Source organism: Panulirus ornatus, chromosome 30, assembly GCF_036320965.1.
Source record: "Panulirus ornatus isolate Po-2019 chromosome 30, ASM3632096v1, whole genome shotgun sequence".
Classification (NCBI taxonomy): Eukaryota; Metazoa; Arthropoda; class Malacostraca; order Decapoda; family Palinuridae; genus Panulirus; species Panulirus ornatus.
In genome coordinates this window covers 1,732,599-1,746,211 of record NC_092253.1, presented here as the reverse complement: position 1 = coordinate 1,746,211, position 13,613 = coordinate 1,732,599, and the positions used below count along the sequence as shown (strand labels likewise).

The following is a 13,613-nucleotide window of genomic DNA, read 5'->3' as shown; positions in this document are numbered from 1 at the left end:
GAGTACGCCTGTACGATACTTGACCTGTGGCCTTTGACCTGACCCTGAAGGGCAAGATCAAAGGCCAAGGTTCATTATACCCAAAGGGTCGTACCGTCGTGCTCAAGGGTCGCACTGTGGTCTACAGAGCTGTAGAGTCGTCGTCAAGTGGCTAAATCATATCTATGAAAAATATAAATCGCATCAGATCAACAGAATTCCGACGTAAACATATATATTTCAATACATATTTTCTCCCCAAGATAAACCTCAGTCTTACCAAAGTGGGGCTCTCAGTGGCCAGGGAGGCTGGATGTGGTAGTGTCTCCTGGCGGGGCTGTGTAACGAGGGGAGAGGACAGGGGAGAGTCTAGGCACACACACACACAAACACACACACACACACACACATACACACAAACACACTCCCTTGTTGGGGTGCATATCACGCCTCACTCTCCCCTCCCTCCCTGTGGGGAACACCCTGCCCACGTCACGTGCTGCCCTGGAGAACCATGTCTGTTTTTGTCGCCCCAGTGAGACGTATGTTCCCTCCTACATCTGCTCCCGACGCCTCTCTACTCTCTCTCTCTCTCTCTCTCTCTCTCTCTCTCTCTCTCTCTCTCTCTCTCTCTCTCTCTCTCACTAAACAGCGAGCAGTGTTCATCCACAAAGGACTCTCCCCAAAAGCAGTGACGTTATCAAAGGCACTTTCCACAACTAACCCGTTGGTTCAGGTCTGTCGGTACTTTTTTTTTCCTAGATTTTCTGACATCTTTCATTGAACAGTTTGCGGAAGTGAAATATATCCTCAAATTGTTCGCATGTCGCTCGCCCAAATATAACTTGAGTATAAATCATCCCAAAAGTATCGTATCTGTCCACGTGAAAATACAAGGATGTCTCATTAAAAACTTTTGCCTGAAGTGTTCGGGGGGCGAAAACTTTGAACTCGGGGCCAGGACGCTCTCTGGCTGCAGCAGGAGTGACACGGTTTCCAGGACGGAGGGATCCTAAAGTCTGGAATCTTATGGGGCCAGTTCCTTGGCCTCAGAAGGAGCCGGGAATAATATTCAGGCATCTTATGAGGCTAGTTCCTTGGCCTCAAAAGGAGTCCAAAATAATATTCGGGTATCTTATGAAACCAGTTCCTTGGCCTCAGAGGGAGATGAGAATAACATCTTAGGATCGTATAGGGCTAGTTCTTTGGCTCTCAAAGGGAACTGGAAATACTCTATGCAACCTCCACAAGTAGACTATGATCATTCAGAGCATTATGACCTTGTCGACATCCTCCCCTTGTGGACTGAGTAGAGGACACACCAGCCTAACTCTTGTGTAATGATGTAGAAGGTGACTACAAGGAGGTAAGCGGGGTTTAGATCCCTCGCGTCAGCCAACTATCATCTGTGTCATAAGGGTATTCGATCCTGAGGTCTGTTAAATGTCACATGTGATGTTGGGGTCTTGGAACCTATAGTGTGTCAACCTTCATTTCAGACTTAAGGTCTTGGAACCTCGGAACTGGAACCTACTACAAATGCAACATATACTTAAGCGAGAAGGTTAAGTGAGAAACGACAGCAGATTTCTATTCATCAATCTCCGATTGCAGAATCGAACTGATGAACATATATAAAGAAGGCATTCACAGTTGTCCCTATGAGACGAAGATGAAGGTAATTAAGCTCTAGTGGTGTCAGGACGGCCATGAGACGGCGAGGAGGATGCTGGAGTGTGTGTGTACCAAACACGAACGGCATAAGGATATTGACATCATAAATATTTCCGAGTCTGATATGTACAGGTTGATTAGGGTCATTCCTGTGTGGACCATGAAACGCAGGCGACCATGAGGATAATGATGACGTATGAAATGTAAGAGCTTGATATGTTTTTCTTACCCAATAAAAAATACTCGTTCGTCACTCGAGAAAAGGTAAATAATGCTGTTACAACAATTACAAATGAAAGTGCTTTTAGCACTACAGAGTAAGGCTTAAATGCTATGGTGAAGTTTATACATGCCCGGGAAGCAAGGAGCTAAACTGTTAAACGTGCCCCATTTAAATATCCCGAACGATCAACTTAAATATATTTGGCTTCCCAACTTCTCGGCAAAATATAACGGGATTTAAATTACCAAGACAAGCTATGGTTTAAATGCCTTCACATATTGTATCACTTTAACTCCAGTCCTCTCCTCACACACATACGGCTACCATCAGTTTCATTCATGTTTCTCCAGTTACTGGACTTTAATCTTATACAAACACTCGCGGGCGGCAGCACCTCAAACCCATGCGGGCCGACAGTCAAGCAGCCCTGACCAAATTGACACATCTCGAGGTTGCTGACGTTTAAATATCTCAGGGGGTTGGCTTAAACCCATTTGTGTAAGCAATCACTTTTAAAAGCCTCTCAACTGCTGTAACGAGGTCGCACGCTTGAGGTATTTAATCACCAACGCGACCATTTAAATTTCTCGAGCGCTAGTTTAAAAGCCACAAAATTCTTTTAATGGGGTTGTACGTCTTACGTATTTTAAATACCAGCGCGTTCGAGATATCAAAATTGCTTCTACTGGGTTTGAAAGCCTCACGCACGCCTTCATTTAAAGTTCTTGGGTCCCATTGTAAATGTCGAGACGCAGCTTGGCTATAAATAATGTTTACACGTCTCGAACGCTGGAATATATATCTGCATCAAAATTCATTTCTAATCACAGTCTTTTTTAAATGATTTTCCCCATATTCGTATCAATCTCTAATAATTCAATTCCCACTCTTATCTAGTACGTTCCCAAATTAGCATGATATAATTAACCTTTACTAGCAATACTGATGCTCATATTTCTCGGACTCTTTATAACAAGTATTATCTTACAACATAAAAGTTGTTTGATTAATATTTATTTAACTCCAGCTGCTGATCAGCATAGATATTTTTGTCCGTGGAAATACTTTTCATAAACTCTTTACCTACGATTATCCATTTAATTAGTTAAAGATTTTGCAACTTCTCCATTTCGAAAATTCGTGTTTGTAATTTTTTACGTTTGTCTAAGTTTACGAAATGTTACTTTTCCTTTTGGAAAAATCCAATTGTTGTTTCTTCTGAGCAGCACAATGCTGTAACTCGTCTTTAACAGTGTTTCCATAAACTAGATATGCTCCCGTAATGTCCTTTTGTGAGTATCTACCGTCCAACATCATCTGGCAGATACCAAACATTCCATGGCTTACGAATATATATATATATATATATATATATATATATATATATATATATATATATATATATATATCGTATGAACGCGCACTTCCATAGAACATACAAACCTCCCAACAGCCAGGGACCCCTGCGTGGCAAGCGATATCGTTACTGCTAGGCTATGATCGCGCCTAATAGGGAAATGACTATTCGAACATTATGTAATCAAATACATCAGGAAGTTTAAATAGCACCAAGGCGGTCCCAAGACACATGAACAGAGTTAAGAAACTTAGAAGTAACTCAAAATATCACGACCCGTTTAGGTAATGTCGGTCAAGCGAATTTCCCCCCATCCATCGCCACTAAGTTTACCAGGCTACTCTCTATTTCCTGGCCTGGTCAAGCTACCTGGTGTCCATGCCGGTCTGCAAAGCCAACCCCTGTTACCCCCATGCTTGGCAAGCCACCCCTGCTGCTCACTGTGAGAAATGACATAATGGAGGCGGTTGACAGCCAACCCCCCATATCACTGGGGCCACAACACACTAGGGAAATTTAACCCTCTGTCAGTTACTGTTTGTTTTGGGGAGTTGGTTTGGGTCCGAAGAGCCAATCCTCAGCTCTCTTTTAACAAAGTTGTATAAGTTCCGTGATGCCCTTGCATAATGGTGTGTGTGTGTCAGTGACCGATATATACATAGATAGATCTACAACAAGTGGACTGACCTAGACACCAAAATCATATTTTTTTGTTTCAGTCTTTGTTACTTGGGGAACCAGCTAACCTAATCAAATGGTTTATCGTATTTCACATTTTACGATATTTGCAACAATTGGCCTTTGTAATAATATTTCTTTCTTATCACCTAATGTGCCACTGCATATGCATAACACGACACAGCGCGAATTTCCCCACTAGAGGAGGTAGAAAATGTTCTGCCATAAATGGAATCAAGGCTGAAATAGGAGCGTCCAAACGGCCGGAATGACTCCGTGCGAAGCCTATTTCCCCAAGTTGCTCTCCAGTCTTTTCTCGCTCATAACAGCTTTAGCTAATCACCACACTTAACACGTCCCAGTAGGCATGAACTATATATATGTCTACTGTCCTACATAGTAGATTTACTCTGTAAAACATGACGTGCATGAGATACGAACAAAAACAATGTACGCCAACAATAGTTGGGTTTACCAATATTTGGCATCAGCTGCTTTTACCTTCCTGTAATATTAAGGGAACGTTATCCCTCAGGGGAAACATATTATTCATGTACTCACCCGAGCTTTTGAGCCTTTCCCGGTAGGTGTTGAATACAGGCACATATAGACACACGTCATGGAGCACAATTAACACATCCTTCTCCTCTCAGATCTCTGGGGCAACTGACTGACGACAATGTTTACAAAGCAAGGTGGCATGTTGATCGTTATCATACTCCTCAGTGGTTTAAAGGTCGGCGGTTACCATTTAAATTCAACGCAATCGTTCCATAACTCGCTCTGGAATAAAATTTCTTTTTGAAAATATTGAAAAGGATCATTAGATGATTTTTTAAATAATTTCGATGGATAAGTTTTCTGAAATGATTACGAAATAGATCGAAAATTGATGCAGATCTAAAAGTGCCCAGGTTGTTTGATACCTTGTCACCAGTCTTTATAATGAAGCTCTAATCTAACAAAGCAAAATATTTTCAGATATCTTACTGTTTTAAGAAACTTTATGAAGTTGATAAACTTTTAATGATGTTCTTTTAACGATAACATACTGTCTTCCCAGAAAATGAAGCATGTTACATACACCGAATTACAAACTTGTTCATATTCGAGAAGTTTCCTTACATGTTGTTCCGTGAACATTAACGTTACCCTTGAGCGTTATGCTCAGCTCAAGGAACAAGCTCTCATACCCTACTACAGTCGTTACTTCGTTATCAAGGCTGTACTGGTCGTCGTGGTCAAGGGTCGTACACTTGAGTTGTTGTGCTGTTGTATGGTCGGGGTCAGAACTGCATATTTTCTTTTATGTGCAAACTGCTTGGATGCACGTAAATAACAAAGATATATATATATATATATATATATATATATATATATATATATATATATATATATATATATATATATATATATATATATATATATAGAGAGAGAGAGAGAGAGAGAGAGAGAGAGAGAGAGAGAGAGAATCAACAAAACCATACATGGTCCTGGTCCAACACAGAGATTAATTAGCACCGTTGAAAAAATTCTTTCACTTTTAGGCAATCGTGAGCCTGAGGTGCGGAGGCAGCAGGAGCAACAGGGCAGTGGATTGTTTGTTAACCAGCCCCAGGCACGCACGGTTAATTAGTGTACCTTGTAGTACAACAGTAGAACACAACTCGGTTGATTCCTGGTACAGGATTTATACTGTACACATTTTAGTGACCTGGGGTTTGATTTATGGTGTATGGCCATTGTTCCGAGCGAGGCTGAGAGCCGAGATGTTGGCTTGGTTATGGAGAGGTGAGGTTGGACGAAGGAAGTCATTTCAACTATGTGTGTGTGCTTTACACACACACACACACACACACACACACACACATATATATATATATATATATATATATATATATATATATATATATATATATATATATATATATATATATATATATATATATATATATATTACAGCCAGCAGTGCTATAATTTTTTACTAGAAATATCAGGATGATGAACGAAGCAAAGTTATTCACAATTATTCTTCATTTTGAAATATAATGGTTTCCCATCTTGAGCAAAGTTGCGCCAGGAATAAACGAGCAATGGCTTCATATGCACACATTCAGTCTGCAGCTGTCATGAATAATGTACCAAACCAAGCACCCACCCACCATCCATAACCCAGCCCCTTACACTACTCCAGGATTTATCTTGACCGTTTCACACGCCTTCGTTCAGTCCGCTGACAGCACGTCGCCTCCCATAAAGCACACTGATCCAATTTCTTTTATCCAATGCACACCTTTCGCCCTCCTGAATGTTCAGGTCACAGTACCATCAATCTTCTTTCATGCCACCTCCTGGAATTTACTTCCTTCCCAATTCAATCCATTCCATTCCTTTCCTTCTCATTTTTGTTTCTATCTAGATTCAGAACTTCCAAGTTTTTCTCATCAAAATTACCACATCTCTCCCTACTCATCATGGGGACAATCACACACATTAGGACACTCAAGTCTGAGCCTTCGAGGAGAAATCCTCGCTTGGCATGTGTTCCTGATTTTAGAAAGTGATAATACAAGAGGAAAGGGCTTTCAGCTTCCCGCTCACGTCCTTGTTAGTCGCCCCAAGCGACATGCAAAAGATACGTGAGTGGTATTCCTATTTTTGACATGAATATAAAAAGATAAATGATTTTGATCTACATATGCTTGCCTTTTATGTCTTATTGATGGAGCATCAGGAACTTCCGCTATTCCTACTTTTAGAAGGTGATGATAAAGCAGGGGAGGATTTCCAGAGTCGCCTTCTATGACACATAGTAGATACGATGATAGTAATCCTTCTCTCTCCTGTCCCTAAGAATAGATAAACAATGTACTAAACGAAGTGATGATATGATAGGTATAAGTGTTATATCTCTACATTACACATGGGAAAAACAGGAAAACCTTTCCATAAAAGTCCTTTATTATCTTTTCCATATAAAGTTACAAGAAATGCGAGACAGATTCCAGTCTTCCAGCGTGAGCTTGGAAACCTTACACATTTAATATACACCTCATGTTTAACTCCATGAGTACGACCCTTGAGCAAGGCGACACGACCCTTGAGCACGAAGTTACGACCCAACAACACGACGGTACGACCCTTGGGTATGACAGTTTGACCTTCGACCTGATTCTAATGGGGGTACAAGGGCCGAACCATCATATTCAAGGGTCGTATCGTCGTGCTCAAGGGTCGTACCTTTGTTATCAAGGTTCAAACTGCCTTGCTCAGGAGATTAACTAAAGAAACATATATTGTCATAATACTTATAATACTTTGTAAGTATCATTGCAACTCAGATGTGGAACAGTGCTTAAGCATTGTACATTGATCTATTAGAATGAAATCGTGTAGTCTTTGGTACAGTTATGTTGGGAGAGAGAGAGAGAGAGAGAGAGAGAGAGAGAGAGAGAGAGAGAGAGAGAGAGAGAGAGAGAGAGAGAGAGAGAGAGAGAGAGAGAGAGAGAGAGAGAGAGAGAGAGAGAGAGAGAGATTCTCAAAGCTATAATCCAAAAGACAATGATTTTCTATCAAAAGTTTTTCTCTTTATACACCTTACCTTCTCACTGGACTGTTGTTTTACAAAGATAAGGGACACACACACACACACACACACACACACACACACACACACACAAACATACTATTTCTCGATGCTATTCAGTATACAATACCGATTTAGCATTTCTTTGCAAGTTTTGCTTTTGATAGAAAGAAAATCCGCTTAATACAATGATCTACTTGTGATTATACATCCATGTATTCAACACATCAACATGTATCCTGCTTCACGTATCTCATATTCGTTGATCGTAAGAATAATCAATGTATCTTCAAAGCGTCATGCTCATGTGGACACACTGGAAATTCACAGGTGATTCCTGTTACCAATAAACATAATTGGATTCGCTGTTCAGCAGGTCCAGTGAGCAGAAATTTGCAGCGGAGCTGATTCACCAGTGTTGAGCAACACTGAGCACCTCCCAGTGGTGAGGAGGGTCGTCAGTGTTGAGCAATACTGAGCACCTCCCAGTGGTGAGGAGGGTCGTCAGTGTTGAGCAACACTGAGCACCTCCCAGTGGTGAGGAGGGTCGTCAGTGTTGAGCAACACTGAGCACCTCCCAGTGGTGAGGAGGGTCGTCAGTGTTGATAGTGTTGTGCAGGTGAGTCCTAACAACCCCCACCTCCTCCTTGGCCTCATCCTTCACACACACAATACGTCACCAGGACGCAGGACAAGAGGACCATCGGCTCTCGGTTGATGATGTACTGAAGGTAATCATAATGGTGATGAGTATACGGTTATGGTGACATGTATAACACTTTACTGAGCAGGTAGGAACAGTCTGAGCGATCAATCCAAGGTAGAGACAAGTATCGTCGACCTTACACGACGCCCAACAACCTGCCTAATTATCGTGACCCGGCAATAAAGTCTTTTAAAACTTTAGACTTTTTCTGCTTCATCTCTTCCATAAACCCCAGCTATCGACATTTCCCTGATCAGTATTTATATCACGACTGTTCTGATTATTAGAGAAATTAGCATAGCAATACTGCAATTATTGAATTATTCCCAAGGGTAATGATGATTGTGATAATTACTCATGGTCGATTTGTAATCATTTAGCGGGGTTGCAAAACGTCCAGTCCGGCCATAAGTTATGCAAATCTGTTTACCAGAAACATAACTAAGTTTCGCGCATTACGGCACAGATTCGGCGCTTAATGACATCCACCACTCAATGGTCATTTAAACTCTTGACCAGGACTTCGATACCCTTTATATAACGACGTTACGACCCTTACGTGTGGTGGTCTGACCTTTGGCCTGACCCTTAAGGGTCAGATTAGAGGTCAAACAATATTACCAAGGGTTGTTGGTAGGACTGTTGTCAAGGGTTGGACCACAACGGTCAAGGGTCGTACCATCGTGTTCAAGGGTCGTCCCGTCGCGCTCAAGGGTTTAACCAAGACGAGACATGAGTGCATGGAGGTAGGCGCATGAAGACAAACTGGTAAATGCGTTGAGAGAGAGAGAGAGAGAGAGAGAGAGAGAGAGAGAGAGAGAGAGAGAGAGAGAGAGAGAGAGAGAGAGAGAGAGAGAGAGAGAGAGAGAGAGACTGTATCTTATATTAAAGCACGTTATCATTATCAACATAGTTAAAACTATATGATAACGTTTCCTCGTATGGCAACACGTCCTTCATAACAAATTTAGTCATGAAAATAATTCAACATTAAAAAAATTAGTCATACTTTTTTTGGTGATGGAATAAAGAGATATATATAATTATGATTATTTTCAAGTTAGGTATAAAAAGGGCATTAAACTAACTAAATGATTTAACAGGTTACGCCTCGTGTCTTGAAATACACTGCATTTTGTGGCACCATCAGTGACCAGGTCTACTGGCTATGACACTGATACAGAAAAGTTGGTAAAGGTTAAAAGTAATCTACATTTTTTAACACAAGTTTCTGATTTCAGCTGATAGTTTTCATATTGTCTTTACTAATATTATCATTTCTAATATGATTATAATTTCAATGATTATCATTACTATTTTCATAATGTTAATGATTATTGTCATTATTATTCTTGCAATTTTCCTGACTCGTATCTGGCCAGCCTGAACCTGAGAGTTCTCAAATGGAAGATTCGTGTTACACACGACGAGATAAGAGATGCTCCTGGAATTCCGACGTGAAGGTTCGATATTTCGGAGCGACACGCGATGTGAGGGTTGGAGACCAGCCCCTGATGGCTGGCTGGCTGCCTGCCTGCCCCGAGGACCAGACTCACACACACACACACACACACACACACACACACACACACACACACTGGTTTCTGAAATACTTTGGTTAAGTTAGTTCAGAGACAAATGTGATTATCTCACTACACGGGGCTGGATTTAGGTTGTTCCAAAATATTTGCGGTCTTAATCCAAAGGGGAAATTGTTTCATGCTTTTTTATAATAATATTAAGATACTTAAAGCACAATTCTATTCATAAATGATCAAATATGAGACAACTGGATCTTCGCTAGCTCCAGTAGCGATTAGGCTTCGGTTTATGAATCCAGAGATGAAATCTGATTTTCCAGTGGTTGTGAGGAGGTCCAGCTCTCACCGCGTCGCTAACATGGCCAAGAAATGGTGAACATAGTGGAAGGAGTCAAACTGTGTTACACTTCATGCCCGTGACGCTACTTCCTTGTGTCAGTAACGAGAGGCTTAGGGCGGAGGAGGAAACACTGGAGTGGGGAACTTTTACTGCTTCTCTCTCCCCTTCCAAGCTCCTTCTTTCAACATCCTCCCCACAGCCCCACTATTCGCCAGACTCCTCTCCTCCAACGCCCTTCACCCAACTCGTCCGCTCACCAGGGATAAACCAGCCCTTGTATTCCCTGCTCCTCAAACGTTAACGTTATTCTGATGATATTTCCAAAAGGAATGTATGATGGTCACGTGGATTCTGCCAAGCATCACATGGAGGTCAATTAAACAGAGAACGTTAGATCAAGGTAATGTCACCATAAACACTCCACCACTGGCCAGCAAACGTTCCCCTAACGTTCCTTCCTATGGTAATGGACGAATCTTATGGCCTCATTTTAAAGAAAGCAAACGTTTACTTCAGAATTATATATAAAAATAAATTGCTGGTTAAACTGCTGGTGATGTTTGGGGCAAAACGTCTCAAACAGGTGGCGGTGCTTATAAAAGAATAGTTAGTTTTCATATGTTCAGTTGTTCCTTTCAGAGTGCAGAGCGGGGATGCACGTTCCTCACTCACACTGGTGGGGTGAATGGTGTATAACATGAAGGCTTGGAGAATATCATGGAAGACGTAAAACTGAATGATGTCCAATTTGGGAATTAAAGAAACCTCATCTTCCCTTGCTCGCTTCACCAAAATTAAGGTTATACGAAAAAGCTCACAGTGGATCGCTGGCGAGCAGAAACAAATGTCATATATACATCGGCATTGATGTATGTACACACATATACATACTTACATGCTTATACATACATGTGCAGGTAGTACACAGAATGATGTGTAAAAGTCTCGTCTTACAAACACAGTCACACACACACACACACACACACACACACACACACACACACAAACACACCATCAACCACCCGCCAGTGACGAAGGAAATAAGTACCTATAACTGTTGAAAATAACCAAACTTGACTGTAATGAAGTGAAGGATCTTCAAGCAATAATGTTAAGATGCCGTTACAGATCACCAGTAGATGTGTTTTGTGGTTATTTTTCTTACAGTGCAGTCAGTGAACATGATGTTTATAGAAAACATATAAGTGTAATGTTTACTGATGACATCATAGCCCTCCTAAGGTCTGCAACATACAAGTAACTGTACAGGAAGTCTTTGGCAAGAATATGACTGAAGTCAAACTATACACTTACGATGTACTGATACCATCAAGGAATATTCATCGTTCTGATATTGATATCAATGATATTCGTCAGATGGTTGCTGTCTTTTCATTCACGCAATAAACAAAGTCTGAGAGTGAAACCTACCGGATGGATATGATGCTCAAGTGCATCGCGAGTGCATTCACTGACTCGTGTCATTCACTAATTAAGATCCTTCAGTGTATAAAGGTAACACAACACATGGACAGATTAACACGATGTTCACTGTGTTACGTCTCAACGTCTTTATATCTACAGTTCCAGGACTGCGTTCCAGTGTCCATCACTGGAACATGAATGGTATTACCTCCTTCATTCCGCAGAGGGTCATCAACCTCCGTGTCTCGAGCCTTTCACCTTCAGCAGAGAGTTGAAAAACTTTGGACATTTTTTTTCCTTATCGAAGGAGTTTGATCAGGGGTCGGAGGAACGTAGGATATTCCAGAGACGAAAGTTATCAGGTTAATTATTATCTTTTCCATGGTCTGGAAATATGGCTTTGCTTCTTTAGATCGGCCCTTTCATCACATTTATATAACTAATATTCCAGTCACGGAAAAAAGTCACTAATTCTATATTTACATAGAAATATACAAAACTCCAGCTTTTATTATTTATCGTAGAAAACGCGACGCTGCTTTAAAGATCCAACCTTCCGTATTTATCTGAGGTTGGTGTCGGCGCTGTGATCTGCGTCAGGGCCTTCAGGATCCTCACGACCCCCAGTCCTTGTCCTGCTGGGGATGTGTCGCACGAAGTCGTGAGGGAAGCGAGGACGACCCGTGACAACGACAGGAGCAGGTAACGCTTCCGGGAGACATCCCGAGGACTCGACAGACGGCGACCCAGAGACGAGGTCCTTAGGGACGTCTTTGGTAGATTTCTCCTGCCAGGGGCAAGTGCGTTGACTGGGGCTGGTGGTGCGTTGTTTGGAAGTATCGGTGCGTTGGCTGGGGCCGCAGGTGTGTTGAAGAGAGCTACTGGGATGTTGGTTAGTGCTGCCAGTACTACGTTGGTTGGAATTACTGGCGCGTTGGTTAGGGCTACCGGTGCGCTGATCAGAGCTACCGGTGAGTTGGTTAGAACTACCGATGAGTTGGTTAGGGCTACCGGTGCGTTGGTTAGAACTACTGTTGAACTGGTTAGGGCTACCGGTGCGTTGGTTAGAACTACTGTTGAACTGGTTAGGGCTACCGGTGCGTTGGGTAGAAGTACTGGTGCGCTTACTGGGATTGCTGGTGTGTTGTAGAGAGCTGCCGTTGAGCTGGCTGGGACTGCCGGTGCGTTGGTGGGAAGTACTGGTTCGTTGATGGTGAGTGCTGGTGCGTGGGACAGGGCTACTGGTGAGGGAGGAGGTAGGGCTTTGGGTATGTTGGCTGGAAGAAGTGGTGCGTTGGTTAGGACTGCTGGTGCGTTGGTTGGCAGTACCGTTGCGTTGGCTAGGGCTACTGCTGCGTTGGTTGGGAGTATTGGTGCATTGGTTAGGGCTGCCAGTGCTTTGGTAGAGGGTATCGGTATACTGGACAGGGCTGGAAGTGCGTTGTTTGGGGCTGGCGGAGCGCTGGTGGTGGGAGCCACCAGTGAGTTGGCTGGTGCTACCCGGGTGCACTTTGACACCATGACTGGAGTCACTGAAGGGTTGGCTGCCACCTTGAGTGCGTTGGTTACGGCTTGTGAGAGCCTGAGTGTGGCCAACATTACCGTGTCTAGGGCAGCTAGAATCCAGGCCAGGTCCCTGACTGTGGTGGTGCTGAGGTGCGTTTGTATCCTCCCTGGTGGGGTGTGAAGGAGGGGCGCCAATGCCGTCCAATACCCCAGCGTCTTCCTGCTGCTGCTGCTGCTGCAGAGCGGCTGCGTGGTTCTTGATGCTGCTGCTGTCGTGGGTCACCGGGACGAAAGTGTGGAAGGTTCGAGGACCACTAGACCCACGCCGCTCACTTCTCTCCCAGCCCTGTGCCTGGGGTTGGTGGGCATCCTCCGTTGGCTCCCCTGGGGAGGGTTGCTGCTGCTGACGCTGGGGGCTCGGGTGGACATGGGCGTGGGCGTGGGAAGACCTTGGACGCTGCAGACTGGCAAACTTCGAGGGCGTTGGCTTACGTCTGCGTGGTCCCAGCGTGGCGTAGCCCGAGGGAGAACCTGAGGGGAGGGATTTATGACATGATTATTCCTCCTTAAGATCCCGGCAAGCAACACTTACCTTATC

At 43.1% G+C, this 13,613-nt stretch overlaps 1 protein-coding gene across 1 annotated transcript in view; it reads right to left on the bottom strand.

Moving 5' to 3' along the window:
- Positions 1-7,358: 7,358 nt before the first annotated feature.
- The window catches only part of LOC139758291 (nephrin-like), a 231,308-nt gene continuing 225,053 nt past the window's right edge, over positions 7,359-13,613 (bottom strand). The window contains 2 exon segments of the mRNA XM_071679505.1: positions 7,359-7,979; positions 8,072-13,546. Coding sequence (XP_071535606.1) covers positions 12,072-13,546 — 1,475 coding nt within the window. The 3' untranslated portion in view covers positions 7,359-7,979; positions 8,072-12,071.